Below are 16880 nucleotides of genomic sequence, written 5' to 3' on the forward strand. Positions count from 1 at the left end.
CCCTGCAATAAAATTATAAATTGTGTATGATATAAATAAATAAAATATTTGATTTCTCAAAAGCTATATGTATTTATGATAAGAAAATTGCATATTATTAGGCAAAAACCTATGAACTATTTAGCTTAACACGTTTTTATATATCTAATTTTTTACCAAAGCTGGACTATTTCCATGTTTACAAGGGATTACTAACAAAATAAACAAGAGTCTTTCTAGATAAATGTGTCCATATGCCAGTGGGGTTTAGGTCTGATTCAAGACACAAGTCATTACTTCTGAAAAAATGAAGGCACATTTATTAAATGACCAGGAGAAATTCCATAGTATGTAGAATGGGAATAATAATACATAACATTCTATTTTATGTTCCATTTTTTAAAATGAGTCCAAGGAAGTTAAAGTATTCTTTTAATGAAGACACTCAAAGAAATGAAATAAGAAAAATTGAGGCAAGGACTCCTTCAAGTTAAGATTTGCAATACAAATATTTTCATCTTTTAACAGGGCAAGCTGATGTGTTCACATCTCAGTTTCAAGCTGCCTCTTTCACTAGGAACATCAGTATGTTTTTTTTTAAAGCACATTTACAATGCTTTCCCATCACCCTTGCTGTGTTTTTGTAGCACCTATAGCCATAACTGGCACCTGGGGGCCTGCATTGCTGGCAGTTTCCCTTACATTTCTTTGGAGTCTTTTCAACTGCTGTGGTTTTACTTAGAAGTCAGTGCTTTGCATATTTGATTTCCTGAGACTGTTTGAATAGTCTTTCTCAGAAAACTGTGCCAGTCTGGCTGTGAACAGATCTTCTCCGAGGGGAGCTGACAGTAGCCTGCTCGTGTTGGTATGCTTGGACTTGGGTTCCCAGCCATGCCCTGCTATCTTCTCTCCCTAATCCCTCTTATCCTGTCCCTGCCCTAGTGACATCACTGCCCACATCTTGCCATCCTTTTAAAGAAGAGAACAACATTTGAACCAGTCCAGTTAGAAAAAGATTAAAATCCTGCTCAGGGAATCTATGCAAAGCTTCCATAAAAACAATTCCTATTTGTTGTTTCAGCAGCTGATGCGGAAATGATTTTAAACAATAAAACTCGACCGGATAATTCAAACTTCTGTAAGGTAATAATCTGTTGTGAAGACAGAAGTCCCTACTTAAGATGATAGGTATGAAATTTGGGAACAAAGGTAACCTTAAGTTTCTTGATTTGAGTGTATATTTTTAAGATCATCATCTTGACAGTGCAGTTTTGAGATAATGAAAACAAAAATGACTTTTAATAAGCTTTAAATGGCATGGTGTTTTGAGGTGCTAAGGTAAAGAGAAACATTGTTTTATGAAGTGGCTCATGTGGGTGTATATGTGTTGGTGTGCTGTGCTGCTAGCGATTCCATGGTCTTCATCAGTATACCACTAGAGAGAGAAAGAAAAAAAGTTAGAATTAGGAAGTTAGTTGTCTTCTTTAAAAAAAAAAAAAAAAAGTAAATTCAAATGAGTTCTCACGAGCATACATGGTATAAAACAGAGTGTTAGTGTTTTAATTCCTGAAGCAGTTTATGAACTGAAACAGGGTCAAGGAGGGTGTCTAATTTTCCCCCAGAGCTTTTCCAGGGCATGTTGTTCTGTCCTGCAAAGTCTCTGATCCTCTTTTGCAGGTGCTGAGAGAACTCACTGTGAATTTGGCTTTATTGAATAGTGCTTTAAAGATATGTAAATTTTAATTAAAACACCCAATCCATTTCCAAATTTGACTCAAAGGTCACTTAGAAATACACCATGCATAGGAAGGAATGCTTATCCCATTAAGCCCACTTGTTTTAATTAGAGTGTTATCAAGTGTTAAATTTCTGTATACTCTAGTAAGATAAACTGTATTAAAATAAATGATTTTTAAAAGCAATGTTGCCTAATATATAGCACCAATAAACTAGAAAAAAATCTATTTCAATATTACATATGTGTGTTTAATAGAAGTGAAGTCAAAAGTCAGATGTATTATTTGCAAACACTTAGATTTTAAACTGGTATTTTAAAAATCTGTATATTTGACATTTATGTAAAAGGAATTTATGATCTGGGGCAAAAATTTATCAATTCATACCTTATTAAATAATTGGGAAGTCATTACTGGGCAAACATAAATTACGGAGACATAAGTTAACTTAAAAAAAAAAAGCTTAATTTAAGTAGCATGTGTTTTTCCTTTTAATAGTAGAAAAATAAACTTCAAACTGTTATAAAGCACTGACCCAAAAGATAGCCAGTTTTTCTCAGTATCAAGTAACTGTCCCACTCCTATGCATTGGGCACCATTTGAACTGAGCACATAGCAGATCACGTGCGTTAGAGGACACATAAATACATATACATACATACATACATACATAAAAATACGTATTTTTTCCTTCATCTGAAAATCTCTAATGCAGAAAATGAATTTGACATAATAACCAGAAATATCCTCTGCATAGACAACAACAGCTCTAGCCATTTCTGACTTTATAAAACAATCCTAATTGTTTAATAAATAAACTGTGGTTATTTAACAAAAGATCACCTTGCAATTGCAAAAACTGAAGCATGCTGATTATTAAGATCCCACTGTTGTTCAAATGGCTAGTAATACGTACCAGACAGAAATGGATTTTCATATTTGAGCTGAGCTATTATCATGCTGGTTTCACTTTAGAATTACTCTGCCACACATTTACTGAATAAGTGATTACTTCTGAATCAAAATAGGGAGAGACTGAACAATCACATGAACAGGAGAGCAGTGTCTTGATACTCCCAGGATATGCACTATTGTGCTTCTTAACCACAAACTCACTAATATTATTGAACATCACTCTGTGCATGGCTCAAGGATACCACTCTTCTGACTTCACGTTGAAAAAAAAAAATTGTTTTAATGTTTTTATTCTGTCCTGTCTCTGGCACTGCTAAGAGAATTGGCCCAGAAAGAGGAAACTATACCCCACCAGCAACTTCCCTCCCCTTGCACAAAGTTTTTCTATACCATTGCCTGGAAATCCACTCCAGCATCGACCAGGGCTTTGGAGATCTGAGCTGACTGCTGAAAGTGAACGTTATCTGCAGGGAGAGAAAGGAAACATAAAGTAGCTAATAGCCGCTCCAGTTTTCTGGTACCAAGGAGTGGGAAAGGCACAAGAAGAAAGGGACCGTTTGAAGTTCTAGGACTCAGCATCCCATTTAGCCCAAGACAAGTGACTTGTGGAAAGCAACACTGTTTTATTGAAGTAAATGTAACAGTCTTGCCCCTCATGCTTTTGTTTTGTCAGTAGTGAAATTGCAAACCTGTCTGTGATACTAAAAAGTCTAATTAACTGAAACTCACCATCTGCTGTTCCATGAATAAGGAGGTACTCAACTTGTTTAAAATTTTCAGCTCTGCTCATGACTGTTGAATTCTGGAATTGGGAAAAAGAATGTCATTATTCAAAAAAGGATCTGCCATAAACTGATTTTTCACTTCAGTTTACAAAATAAAATGTTTTCAGCTGGGGCCCCCTTTGATACAAAATATAGCAAACCGATATTCAAGCAAATGCTGTCTCCATGCATGACAGAATGCACAGCATGCCCTGGGCCTAGGAGACAGGACTGGAAGGGAGGATGCCACATCTTCCCTGAACATGCAGGAAGAGGGCACCTGCCACCCAGCCTGCATGCAAAACCCCTTGAGTCCCAGATCCCAGATTGGCTGTGTCCTATGCATTAGCACAGGGCAGAGTCTCATATTAGCAATGTATGTTCCATGGGCTTCTGCTGTAGTTCAGCCAAAAAGTGTATTGCCATGGCAACCATGTGTCACATGGTGCCATACATGCTACATTTCAAAGAGCCTGTACATAGCATTTGCAACTAAACATACTCTGCAATATGTCATGTGAACTTTGGTCCACATTGCTAAGCTCTGAATGAAAAGCAAATATTACCTCTTTGGGAACAGATGTTAAAAACCTAGGCAAATGTAACATATGGGAGGGGAAGAGGGTAAAAAAGATCAAAAATGGCCTTAGAAAATCAGTGGGTTGTTGTTGTCTGCCTCATTCTGTGTATTAGAGGAGATACTATTAGATCAAGTCATACCCAAATTAGTCAAGGAAATAGGATTAAAAAAAAATTGGGAACTCAGCTTTTTGAGACTGCTATGTGGCCTGAGCCAGGGCTCCTATAATGAGGGTCAGGAGTTTTGAATGAAAAAGCCATTGAAAGCATTTAGAGCTGGTCATCCAATTTTGAGGATATTTACCAAAGTTGGGATGAAGGTAAAAATGCCACAAAATACTGTAGTGCCTTTGGGAGGGGGTGAGCTAGAGTCCACTTTGATGGTCCTGTTATGGATTGGGCAGGAAAGGCGCAGCAGCATCTCCATGGGTTTAAAAGCAGCCAGCTGGTCCTGCAGCACCTTGGTGAATCAAATTCAACTTTATGAAAGCCAAGGTTTATATTTCACAGATATCTCTGTAGCTCATATCAGCTTATATTTTTGATGGGAACCTTGGTGGCCTGGCAGGAAGGGAATGGGGCTAAAGTAACCGTGTTTGTATTCAAGTTCCAGTTTCAATATCAGTGAGCTATGCAACTGGAGATACGCTGCTCTTTGAGCTTTGATTTCAATAAAATTGGAATTGAGTAGTCCCCCCTTATTGGCAGTTTTGCTTTCTATGGTTTCAGTTACCTGCAGTATAGTACAATAAGATATTTTGAGAAATAGAGACTATACTCAATTAACTTTTATTACAGTTTATCATTATAATTGTTCTATTTTATTATTAACTATTGTTAATCTCTTATAATGCCTAATTTATAAACTTTATCATAGGTATGTATATATGTAGAGGAAAAAAACCATAATGTATAGAGGGCTCGGTACTATCTACAGTTTTGGCATCCACTGGGGGTCTTGGAATGTATTCACCTTAAATAAGGGTGGGCTCCTGTAACTCCTCTTACTCTGTCACAATTATAGGAACCAAGAGGCATGGCAAAAGCATTTTTGGGGGTTAAATTTCTGATGCTGATGTGAGAATTCTTTAACAGTGTTTCTGGAAAACAGACATTTTATCTCTGACTTTCAGGACAGAGCCACCCAAAATGTTTCAGTTGACTGAATGTCCCAAGGTCATCCTGGCCTGGTAGGCTTAAAACAAATGCGCTTCCTCTTCTGTGCAGGCTAGTTCCTACTTGTTCTGACCATATTCCATTTCTCACCCAAACTGAGAATTTTACTCATGAACTCTCAGAATAAAAACCTGAGTGAGACTCCTTTTATTTTTGAGAAACTTTTTTGTCTGGTAAGATGTCTCAGATAAATACATCTAAATATAAATCCATCGGTCCATCCATCCCAACATCACCATTCATCCCTCCATTCATTTTTCATCTAGTCAATCAATATTTACTTATTATGTACTCCACTAAATGATAAGATCCATAAGAAAAAAGATTTGTCTATATTGTGCATTACTCTTAACTAAGAGAATGCTAAATATTTATCAATTAAATGAGTAAATGAAATAAATTATCAAGCACTTGCAGTGTCCACTATATTTGGTCCTAGTTTTGCAGAATCAAGTGTTATCAGCTGTGGTAGGCAGAATAAAATATGCTCATTCTGAAATGTATTGAGATATGTTTTGCCCACTTTCAATCCATACACCATGCCATTCATGATAATAGCTAACACTCAATTGAGCATTTACTCTGTGCCTGTCACTGTGTTAAGCATCACATATAAATAAGGGTTTATAAAAGCACTGTTATATCTAATCCTTGCAATATTCACTTAAAATAGGTCTAGACCAATTCTGCTTTCTAGATGGAGGCACCGAGACTCAGAAGGTGAGTAACCTGCACCAGGTCACAACTACAGCAAGTGTCAGAGCTGGACAAAGTCTGACAGCAAGTCCTTTTTACTTCCTACATTGCGCTGTGTCTCTACTAAAATTCCAAGCTGTTTATGATGTGACCTTCTGGCAAAGAAACAGTGTGAAATAAAATGTTAATTAACAGTCCTGGAATCTGAAGTGCACAATAATAGTGGGTATCCTTTGAGATCCTCCTAAGACCCCATGCCTTCTCAGATTGCGCTAATCAGAAGAGAGATTGCTCTGCACAGCCCTGGGTGATTTGGGAGGCATATTCTGTGACTACGCAAGTGACGTATAGCCTAATGGGGCAATAGAACTCTGAGCAATTCTCTGTCCTTCAGAGAGGAATAGGTCAAAATAAATCTCCCTAAAAGACAGTTTTGTGCAGCATTCAAAGCTGGAGACAAGAAAGGCTGAGGCTTGAGTACTGACTGTGAACATTAATCGCCTGAATTGCAGGTCCAGGTGCCCTCGTGTGAGTCCTCTTTGGTGATCCTTTCCGTTAGCCATGCTCTCAGCCTGCACTGACTTCCTGCCTCCTTGTTTCTCTCCAAATTAAATTTAGCTCTTTGCTCGCAGAAGACAGTCAACTTTAACACTCAGACCTGACCCAAATATACAACTGTGCCACCTCACCTCACCTCCAAAAGCCTCATCGGCCTGCCTTGCTTGGCAGCTTGAAAAGCAAAAGCTGCTCCTACAACCTCCCCGAGCCATGAAACTGAGAAATGTCATTGAAACATAGAGTAATAGTTAGGAGACATATAAATACGCAGGACAGTTAGCAAGGAATGTGATAACTACTGGAGTTTGGACCAAAACAGTTTCTGGCTGCCTTTTTTTTTCTTAAATGGAGTGAATACAGGCTGAAAGAAGACAATTTTTATAAACAAGTAAAACCCTGAGCCTAAGATAAATGTTGTGATGTACACACTGTAGCTGTGATGAACTAGACATGGTGAGAAATGCAACATACTGAGAAAAAGACGAAAACTGTGATAAAAGTGTCATGATGCAAATTGTTTTACATTAACAATATTACACTACAAAGAAAGAAAGACAAATACTTTAATGCAGCAAGAGAAAAATAAAACAAAAGCTTCCCCTGCAACTGCAAGATAAGTGTGCCATTTCAAATGCGCACTTCCCCTGCTCACTGGGAGAAGCCTCCAGAGGGACCTCTCTGTGAGAGGGAGAGAGGCAGCCGAGAGACATACACCCACTTTAAGGCTCTGAGGCTACACAGAACATTTTTCCCCCAGAAAAAGGCAGCTGTGTCACCTTGCCTCTGGAACCATTGATCATTCCCTACTCAACTGTGCACCCTGGCTTCTCAATTAACACCCTTTACAGTCCACTGTATGGCACACTTGAAGCTGTAAAGGTAACACACAAAGCCAGAAAAGGAAATACCGGCATGAATTTAAGGTATGATTAATGATTAGAAAAAAATTAATTGTGCTATTTTAACCTACCAAAAGAGGATAATCCCTCTTTGCCTATCCATGGAAACAGAAATAAAAAAGGAAATGGATGACTAAGTTAGAAGCCGAATAGTCTATCACCAACTACTAAAAAGGAAACTCAGAGTGATAAATGGGCAAGGATGCAATGGTGGTGCAGTTGGCACTCTCCTGAGGCTAGAAACTTCCGGAGAGCCCCGCTGCCAGCAACAGCCTGGCAAGGAGAAGTGGGAAGGATCGGTCCAGTGGCAGTGCCGACTCCACAGCATCTCTGAGGAGCTTTTCCTTCAGTCCCCAAGAAGAACCATCTGTAGCTGCTCGTTGGATCATGCTGGTTCTTCAGTTACCTTCCAACAAATAAATCTTTGTATTTTTGAATTAAAAGAGAGAGCTGATAAGAGGAGGAGAGTACTATGAGAAACAGAAGGTATAACAATTTTTAAACTACCCCTAGTGCCATCTAGGAACCATAAGGACATTTTGCTTCCTGGAGATAATAGTGGTGGCAGCTGCCATGTTTTGAAAGCTTCCTTCATGGCAGGCACAGGCATCTCATTTAATGATTTCAATAACCCTGTGAGGTAGGTCTGATTATCCCATTAACCAGATGAGGAAACTGAGATTCAGCGAGGTTAAGTAGCCTCCTCAAGCTCATACTGCTGGTAAGTGGTTGACACAGAAATTGAGGACATGTTGGCCTAATCCCAAAAGCCCATGTCCCTTACTGTCATATTCTATTGGCACTTGACATCACAACCAAACAACTCCTCCCATTTATAAGATCTTATAGAAAGAGCACACAGTCATTGGGTCTAATGGACAGCAACCCAGCACTTCAGTAAGATATGACCTTGGGTTTAGCGGCTTGCTCTGTGCATTCTCCTACTCGTAACCAAAGCTCCATAATTAATATTAAATGATGCCATTTGGGGAAGCACCATTAATGCCACAACAGGGGCCACAGAAAATGTTTAAGAAAAGAATGAACTCAACTCACTAAATCAGATGTTTTACTTGTTTACATCTATCAAACAACTGTACTCATGGGATGCCAAGGAGAGCTCCCATCAACCCCAGACAGGGGGCTCTACCTCAGGCCTCACCAAGCAACACTGGCTTCTTTAAAGATCACACAGCAGTCAACATTTTATCAGCACTCAACAAACAAGTTAAGGTTTGGCTTAAATCTGAAGGTCTCTCTCCCTTTGGCATATTCTGGGATAATAGAACAAATGTCAAATCAGTACAAGATGGCATATTTACAAAATTGCACCCTGTTTTGCATAACCTAACGATGCAGCAGTTCTTAAGGATTGAACATTTCAAATCTGCTAGCAGAAGACTGCCAAATCTATGACTGTTTCATACACTTGCCAAAAGCCTATCAAATTTTGAGCAAAATGCAAAATAAATCTCCTCTACAAGTTAAATCAGTCCCTTCTGTGTGTTCCAGGCTGCCCTCTTCTCTTGGCAACAAGGCTCAGGACTTGGGTCCTATTTCCCTTGCCCTTGATCTGATACTTCTGTGTGTATTCATAAATCCATCCCCTCCCCAGGCTTATGTCCTGCCTTCTTGGCCAGCATTTGGCTTGCTCTTCTCAGAGCCCTTCTTCTGTTATCCCTCAGTTCATTGGACCTGCTTCACACATCACCAGAAAACCACTCTTCCTGCTATTCATTTGTCTACTGTGCTGATCTGCCTCCCCCCAATGTGTAACCTATTGAGAACATCATGCTCATCCTCCCCATCTTCTGAAATCTTTCTCTAATGATTCAGATTAGTGCCCTCTCTCCCTTTTCTAACCCTCAATATCAATATGTTGCATAACATCTTTGTGCCTCAGTTTCTGTGTCAGTAAAATAGAAACACAGTACTTACCTCGGAGGATCGGGAGGAAAATTAAACCTGATAACCCATGTAAAGAGCTTACAATGATGACTTGCCATAGAAGCACTTAATAAATGAATGAAAACATGAATGAAATAAGTGAAACTAGATCCCCTCTGGCTAGGGAGTGGAGAAGGGGAAACCCTAACTTCTCGGCTACTCCCCTTCCCCTTCCTACATGCTCCTAAGGTATAGAATTCCTGGGGCTTCATAGTCACAACTGGAAAACCACAAGTCTTTTTCATACATATTGGCTACTTTGTCATATTCAAATTCATCTTTTATTTCCTACTGTCTTTTATTTCTCTCCCAAAATACTGTTTTCTCTAACTGACAAGGAATAAACTTCTGAATGATTAAAACGCCAGGCACCTTGAATGGGTGAATGAAAGTCTACCACATGTTAACATTTTTTACAAGTTTGACTAAAAGACCTGTGACTGACCACATGAGAGACCATTCCTCACTGTTAGGAGGCCACTCCGCAAGGTGTGGCTACAGCTGCTGTCTGCTGATTGACATTGGTTGTGAGGGTTGCCTCTTTGGATCTGGTTCCTTTGCTCAAACCTGTCACCATATCTGTCTGCTGTGGACTGAGACACATTGCAGAAAAGATGTTTCCATAGAGCTATACTGCCCTTTAGCTCAGATTTGTCACCCCTCCACTTTAGCTGCCCATTTAGAGCTTCTGGTATCAGCTCCTTGAGATAAGGGGGGATGAACATCTCCTTTCCTCTTTGAGGTCTGGATATCCTTTGAAAGTGCTTCTCCCTTGCCTCTTGCCAGTAGGTGGATGATTATCTCCAAAAAGAGTCTTATGGAGTCACTGTTTGTGTCACTGCATTGGGTCTAAGCCTTAGTCTCAGGGTCCCCTAATCCACATGGCAGCTTTGAAAGAATAGGAAAGGGTGCTCCATCTGGTTTGACACAGCCTTGGAGGTGTGTGCCTTAGAAAATGGAGTGTGGTCTGGCTTTCAGCAGGGCACAGGCTGAACAACTGCACATGGCATCCCCGCCTGTTCCGTTCATGTATGCAAATGGCTCTTTAATTCCCTTTCCTCAATGGTGAGAGGGACTTTGATTTCACGTGATGTGCTTCTCTTGGTGATGTGGATTTCTCTAAATTCTTCCAAATCCAGACCAACAATCACCTAATAATAAATCCTTTTCTTATTTGAGTTTTATTAAAAACTGCATTTTCTTCCAGAGGCTATAATTCTGGCCACCGTATCAGTGGCTATTTAGCTGAAAACATGGACAAAGATCAAGGCCTTACTTGTTACACACTTTGGTCATTCCTAATCCTCAGTGTACTGAAAAGAGTCACTGATCCAGACTAAATGTGAACCGCTTTAAAAATATTTCCTTCTGATCCACTGAAATGCACAGGGTGGTGAAATCCTCTAAGGAATTGTCTCCTTTGTCTTTTCAAAAAGGATGGGAGGAAGACAGAAAGGGAGAGAAGGAGAGAGAGGGAGAGAGAGAGAGAGTGAGTGAGAGAGAGAGGAGAAAAGAAAAACAACCTGGGAAAGAAAAGTAAAAGATGGGGTCCAGAGGGGCAGCTGGGGCCTTGGAGGAAAATAGAATCTTTGAATGTATTCCTGCCAGAGACAAAAGCACAGGCTCATTTAAAAAACAAAGGAGGGCAGCTTTATTCTAAAGCCTGCTGTGCACCAAAAATAGGCACTTAGATTCAGTTCTCCACATAGATTCAGTTCTCCACATTTCGGAGGAAGCAACTTACCACGGTGGAGACAATTCAGTTAGTGCATTTGCCTCACTTGTATCCTGCCCACCTTAACTATCGCCCTCCCAAATAATTCCTCTTAGTAACACATTGAGAACCTTTAGCTCCCTGGTACTGGCAGTTTTAATGTGTCCATTGCCAGCAATGAATTTTGTGCCAAGAAAACCCGACTCCTGGCGTGGAAGGATTAAACAGTCCTCGGGTGCCATCTGTGCAGTGAAGTGAAAGAGTGACTTTGTGCACCCAGTGTGCGTGTGTTGCCATTGGCAGGAGGAAGTGACTTCTATTTACATAACTACCTCATGCAGCGAACACCTAAAGGGGGAGATGGAAATGGCCACCGCAGTGGGGGGTAGAGCTGGAGAAGAGGGGGATCTATGTGGGAACGAGGAGTCTATAGGAAAGACTGGAAATGTATGCAGGTTGAAATGGCAGACTACAGCCAATTATCCTATCTCATTATATAGGGAGGGCTGGTTGAAGGGGAAATACCCCATTGGCTGATGTTCTTTGAGGAAGTAGGGTAGGTGCCATGAACCTCCTTAGATGTGAGGGTTAGGGCTTGATCTTGTGCTTCCAGCCTCCACTTTTTAGAATATAACTTTTTAAAAGAACGTTTTGGATTCATCATCCACCATGTTCAAGTGAGGGATTGGGATCCAAGGCAGTTACACCTCTAATGTTTCAGGAACTTTCAGTATTTTCTAGGAGAAAACTCTTTGACAATCAAATTTAAGTAGTCTGGTGGGGTCGTTAACAAGAAAATTTGAACTGGAAAATGAAAGCGGCAATGGAGAAATTCTTGTATAACAATGTTTCCCTTCAAAAAGTGTTTAAATTAAATCAGGAAAGGTTTGGGGATTTATACTCACTAAAGGGGAAGGCAAAGAATACAATGTTGAATAGCTTGTATACCTTGAAGAGCTAACAGTACTGAAGAGGGGAAAATTCAGTACAAGATACCTATCAGTTCAAGGTGGAATAAAATTGAGGATTCAGAGATATACAAGGAAACTATCAAAAGGGGATTCAAAAGACAATGCTACTCCACTGAGAGGGCTGTATACGTTTCTCAGTGGGTGGAGATGGAGGGGAAATGACACTCCAGGTGGAAGGAGCAGAGGGCAAAGGCACAAAAGGGAGAGCCACGGAAACATTCAGAGAACAGCAAGCATTCCAGACAAAGTGGGCTACTGTAGGAAGGGCGCCGAACACCTGGTAAAGAGTGAGGACTGGGCTTAGTCGAGTACACAAGAAGGAACCATGAACATGTTGTGGGTGGGAGTCAATCTCCCAGCTCTGTGCGCAGTAGACTGGAGTGTGAGAAGACAGGATAAGGGGAGACAAATTGGGTTATTGTTGTAAAAGGAGATAGGTTATATGACAATAGCAATGTGGTTACAAAGAAGGAAATGAGTGTCTAAAGCAGCTTATGGGAGGTGGAGGAGAAAGAATGGGAAGAATTGAGCCCTAAGTATTAAATGCGACCCTTAGCAGAAATGGGGACAATGTAATTATGGGACTTTTTTGTAGGGGTAGATGATCTGTGCATCTCACTTTGCAGATTGTTACTTTTCTATCTTAACTGATAAACAGACAGGAAAACCGTCATATAGCCACTAACACAAAAACATTGCTATCACAGCTCCCTGCACACACGCACACACACACATACACACACACACATACACATCCCTTACTCATTAAGCTGAAAGTAATTGGTAAAACTAAATTGTCTATACTTGTCTTGCAAAACTAGAAACTTTTGAGTTTTACTGTGTTTTGATCAGATGACTTCAGCATCCATAGTAATAGTGATGACATCTTACAAAAACATAAGGATATTGCTCAGAGCAATGTATTAATATGAAGTCATGACACAGATGAGAAGAAATTGTGTTCTTAAGTTATTCTTACTGTTTTTCTTTCTCTTTAATTCACTGTCTTGGAAAAAATTGTGAACATTCTTTGGAAAATGTAAACATCATAGATGATTTACCTTGTCAGCTGTAAGTTTCAGGGTTTTAAAACAATTTTTTTTCCAACCTAACATGACAAACAGAATCAGCAAAGTTTTGGAATGATCAAAGTGCCAGAAGGGTCCCTAGTACTTATGCTAGCACTTCCAGCTGCATCAATGTGGCACCAAAGACAATGCTCTGGCTTTGCCGTGGCATCTACACTAGCACATGGGGGCTGTCAATGATAGTTGCACCCACACCATATTTTAAATGCTATAGCCCATCTGCAGAGCAACCTGCCCACTGGTTCTCCCATCAGGCAACCAGCCTGTTGGATGCTATTCAGTGATTTAGGTTTAGGGCTTTTTAAGGGTACTGCCCAACTGTACCTACCTCTCACCTGCTTTACTTAAATCTTGTGTGAACAAAACCGTACATAATTGGCTATGAGTAAGAAAATTATAGTCTCATATATACATCTTATGATAATACTGTAAGAAATTTCAATATATAGCTAAAGGTTTAGAGAGTCTTCTGGGCTCTAAAGGAATACGTTGAATTTCTAATAGGTTTTCTAAACTGAAATTTTATAATTAAAGTAATTATCTGATGTTGCTTTGTATTTCTAAATGAATGCATATTGTGACCTATATAGCATACGATAAAGACTGTAATTATGCAGAATATAGTAGGGGAAGCTATTGGAGTATCTCTAAACCACCTGTGTTATTTCTTTTTAACAAGAATTTTGTTGGAAATAAAAATATATATTTTCTAGAATAGATACACTTAAGAAGGTTCTTAAACCACTTATAAATAGGTTATAAAATAGGCATAGGTCCTCATCTCTTACCCTGTAATGGTCAAGGTTGTCTTCTGGAGTTGGGAGACCCATGTAACGTTCTGTGTACACTGAATCTGTGAAAGAAAAAAAAAGTTTAATTCATACAATAACAACTTTTCTTGCTTTTAATGGGCCACTTCAGTGTTTCCATATGTCTTCACTCATGTATAGGAATATAGAGTTACTCTCAGAAGTATCTCTGTGTGGTTATGAACAAGGAAAAGGGTGGCTAAAGCAGCTTATGGGAGGTAATTTTTTACTTGCCTTGCTCATATAGCCAGAGATGCTAATTCCCAGCTCCCTGCATACTCATACCTTTCCACACTCAGCCCTAACCCATTCTCACTTTCCCCTTACAGTGGGGCAAAGGGAGATCAAACCAGATGATCTAAAATCCAATCAATAATCCACCTACAGGAAAGTCAAATGTGAAGTGCTAAGGGGTAAGGGATCTTAACATTATCATATGACCCTCTCAAAGAATTTTAGTTAGGAAGTCACTTAATGCCTCAATTGTGTTGAAATTTTTTGGTTATAATACAAGTATGTGCCCTGATTTATGATCATCTATTTCCTTTTGGAGACCCCTAATAATGTTCAATTACTAGTTGCTGATTTAAATCATATTTTATTTTGGGGGTCAGGCTGGAATTCACTATAATAAAAAGAAATAATTCAGTTATCATTTATTTGCTATATATCCTCGCATTGGCTCAGCTACTCCATCATAATGCAAGTTAAACATTTGTTTTCTCTCATTTTGTGGTGAAGCCTCAATTTTTGTGGTATAACAGTTGAGCATTGTGAAACAGATTACATTAATATCTGTCTGCTGAAATGACATAAGCTCTTTTATCTATAAATATGGTTGAAAAACAGGTTGCATAATTGGTTTGGTTATTTTGGATAGTTAAACATATTTTGCCTGATTTAAAAAAAATTAAATGATACATTATATATATTTGGCCTAAAATATCAGTAAAAAAAAAAATTATTGAGACCAAATCGCAATAAACTTTAAAAACCTGACATAACTGCTTTGAAAACTGCCTCCTTAAGTGACCAGATTACAGCTAAAAAGTCTAAGAATTTTATCTTGCCATTGTGCTGTATAGGTTAGTGGCTTGAATTTCACTATAATTTACAAGTATTTCAAAGCCAATTCCATTAATTTTAAAAGTGGGTATATTATCTAAATTCAACATTCTAACACTTTTTGAATGACTGGTATTGTAGATTAGAAACTACACTAATGAGTGTTAGTTGCTCCATATGTGTACTTTATGCCATTTCTATGAAAGTCAAAATATTTTCCTCCAAAATTACTAACAGTGATATTTTATCATTTTGATTAACATGAAAACCGACTATATGTAATTTTACGTACTTAAAGGACACTAATATAAAAATAGAATATTTTTAAAGATACTTTGAAATATAAGATCTTCGTGAAATGCTCGTATCTTTTTTAACTTTAGTATTTAAATATTAATATCTCAGGCTGTATGTTAGATGGGGGAAAATGACCTTAAAGGGCAAAACACATTTTCCTCCAGGTAGCTGCAGACTTTAATTCTGCTTGTCATAGAACACAATACTCCTTTCTTATTTATGCTAACCAGGTTTACGTGTATAAGTAGATCTGAAATTTTAAAAATAACATTTAAAAAATACTGCACAATGCAATTGTAAACTTTTTAAAATATGCCTTAAAATACCATTTACGTATTCCTTTTGTCCCATCTTTGAATAAAATTGTTTAAATTTACACATATGTAAGAACTCTAGACAATTCCTATGTATTATGTTGGTCTATATACATTAAATGAAGTTTTCTTCTCATTTCATATTTTTAAACTTACAAAGATTTACTCCATTATTTTATTGACCACTAGAGGTCTCCAAAAACAAGCCATCCAACAGAACAATTAATATCAAGCAGAGAAATATTATGAAAACAAATTCATTGTGTGTAGATCAAATTATAACTATGCCCTCCAATTTTCTTAACAGAAAGATAGAAATATATTTCTACATTGGTTTATCTTGACTGGGAGAGACTTTAAGAGTCTTTCCTCTGGGTACTACCATATTTCTGGATATAAAATATTTAATGAGCTATTCATCATCAACCATTCTTTTCTTACACTAGACAGAAGACTTCAGATGGGGTTAAAAGAGGTGCAGGAAAATCATTCATCTCCTTACCACCCCTGACTCTTCCCTCCTCCTTCATCTTCCATCGCTCACTCCCTCCCCTTTGAGAATTGCAGTCTTAGAGGTGTACGATGCCTTGCAAAATAATAGTCTCTTAATGACCAAGAGCATATTCTAGAGTAGCTTTCACCTATTAAGAGATAGTGAAAAAAAGAAACCAACCCTCCGATAGGTATTTCCACTGTTTCTCCTCTCCTCTTCCCATCCAAAGCCCTACTTATATTTGACATTTAATTGAAGGGAAAGAGATACACACTTCTCTCACTCTGCTAATATGTGAAACCCAAGAATCAAATTAGAGTAAAGATAAGGAACGATTTATCTGTAGAAATGTAGCATTGGGGCTGTTTTGAAATTTGGAAAACAGAATTTGTTGATAAAAAACCAAATGTGTAATAAAATATACCACCCAGCTTTGCACAATAGCAGAATAAATGAGATCATCTTATTATAGGTATCCAAAAAGAACCTCTAAGATGAATCAGCCTATTATTCGCTGTAAAAACACTGAAACTCAGAAAGGAATGGCTTTGTTACTGGCATTTTGAGGTCAACACTCCGTATCTCTTTGTACCTGGCAGCAATTACATACCATAGTACTCCCACCGGGATACAGGCGCCACGGCTATTCCACACTTGAACACGCCGCTTCCCGATCCCAGGACCATTGAGGTTACGTACCCTCCATATGACTAAGGAATGGAAACAGTTATTTTTATGGAGGTAAAAGAATAAGGACATATGGTAAGCGAATCGCAGTTTCCACATTTCTCACATCTTTATATACTGTGCCTCTTTAGAGATAAAAAGCATGGTATAGGAGGCTTAAATTGGCCTTAATTGGACAGTATCTTTAAAGACT

The 16880-nt window shown here is 38.6% G+C and overlaps 1 protein-coding gene across 4 annotated transcripts in view; it reads right to left on the minus strand.

Moving 5' to 3' along the window:
* Positions 1-275: 275 nt before the first annotated feature.
* The window catches only part of DPP4 (dipeptidyl peptidase 4), an 85234-nt gene continuing 68629 nt past the window's right edge, over positions 276-16880 (minus strand). For 3 of the 4 annotated variants that reach the window (XM_015110130.3, XM_077956053.1, XM_077956052.1), the window contains 5 exons: positions 16611-16710; positions 13811-13875; positions 3360-3432; positions 3021-3094; positions 277-1414 (listed from right to left, as the gene is read on the minus strand). In XM_015110130.3, the coding sequence (XP_014965616.2) occupies positions 1313-1414; positions 3021-3094; positions 3360-3432; positions 13811-13875; positions 16611-16710 (414 nt within the window). In that variant the 3' untranslated portion in view covers positions 277-1312. 4 annotated transcript variants of the gene reach the window in all.

The sequence above is a fragment of the Macaca mulatta genome, chromosome 12 (assembly GCF_049350105.2).
Source record: "Macaca mulatta isolate MMU2019108-1 chromosome 12, T2T-MMU8v2.0, whole genome shotgun sequence".
In the NCBI taxonomy this organism is placed as follows: Eukaryota; Metazoa; Chordata; class Mammalia; order Primates; family Cercopithecidae; genus Macaca; species Macaca mulatta.